Below are 1,083 nucleotides of genomic sequence, written 5' to 3'. Positions count from 1 at the left end.
TATCACTAATTTACTACATATGAAATGTTTGCATAATAGATGAATTTCAAGTCAGTCAGATTTAGAGAGACTTAAAGAGCCATGGGCGAAGTGTACATACATATTAGTATCGTTTTGCATAAACCACAATCTATTTCATTAAGTGAATCTCACAGTGAAATAAGGCATGCGAGATGTGACTGCTTAAACCTCTTTTACGGAGCCAGGGAAGGATGTGGAGGCATTGTTTTTCTTAGTATGTAAGGCCATGTTAGTAATCACTGTTGGAATTTCGGTCATCACGTAAAAATAATGTTTTCCATTCGTTTATTTGTATGTTTAAGCGATATAAATTGGCTCTCAGACAGACAGTGCGTATGGACTCATATGAATGATAATAATAAAAACATGAAATAATAAGAAATATGTAGATGCACAGCAGAAACATAAAAGAACATAAAAAGTTTATATACAGATGTACAGGAAAAACATTATAAAAGAAACAAATATACAGATACACACCTTAAACATTATAAAATAATTATATAAAATCAGATATATAGATACACAGCGGAAACACATGCTTCTGGATACACACCTGTTGTTTGGTGATGTAAATGGGCTTGTTGCTGATGACCCACGTGACCGTCTCATGACAGGCGGGCATGGTGGTGGAGCCCTCGTAGGTCATGTAGTAGGAGGTGTCCGGCAGGAGGTCGTGTATGCTGAGGTGGTGGACAGTATACGTGTTTCCTGCGGCAGAGAGGGTGATGGGGATTATGTGGATTATATGGATATTAATGTGGATCACGGGGAAGTGGGTGAGTATTTTAGTCTGTTAGTTCCGTTGCTATGAAGGGAGGAGAATTTCTATCCTTTAGAGAATTGTCTGGGCTAAGAAAATTGTGAGAAAAGCGTAGTCGACGTTAGGTATATATCGATAAAGAATACATATGTGGTATGCAGATAAATGCAAACTACATGTCATCATCAAGAAATAATCAAAATCAAAATAATGAATAATGCAAGTCTATTTCAGTCGAATTACAGGTTTTAAAATATCATCTGAATAAACTGAGAAAGGAGGGGAGTTCTCTTGTATCC

General features: G+C 36.6%; 1 protein-coding gene across 1 annotated transcript in view; it reads right to left on the bottom strand.

Moving 5' to 3' along the window:
• The window catches only part of LOC119585817 (carbonic anhydrase-related protein 10-like), a gene marked incomplete at its 5' end in the record, with an annotated part of 34,669 nt that overhangs the window by 9,199 nt on the left and 24,387 nt on the right, over positions 1 to 1,083 (bottom strand). Inside the window, 1 exon segment of the mRNA XM_037934543.1 lies at positions 578 to 732. Within this exon segment, the coding sequence (XP_037790471.1) occupies positions 578 to 732 (155 nt within the window).

This window comes from Penaeus monodon, chromosome 20 (assembly GCF_015228065.2).
Source record: "Penaeus monodon isolate SGIC_2016 chromosome 20, NSTDA_Pmon_1, whole genome shotgun sequence".
Taxonomy (NCBI): Eukaryota; Metazoa; Arthropoda; class Malacostraca; order Decapoda; family Penaeidae; genus Penaeus; species Penaeus monodon.
This window is presented reverse-complemented; position numbering and strand designations above follow the sequence as displayed.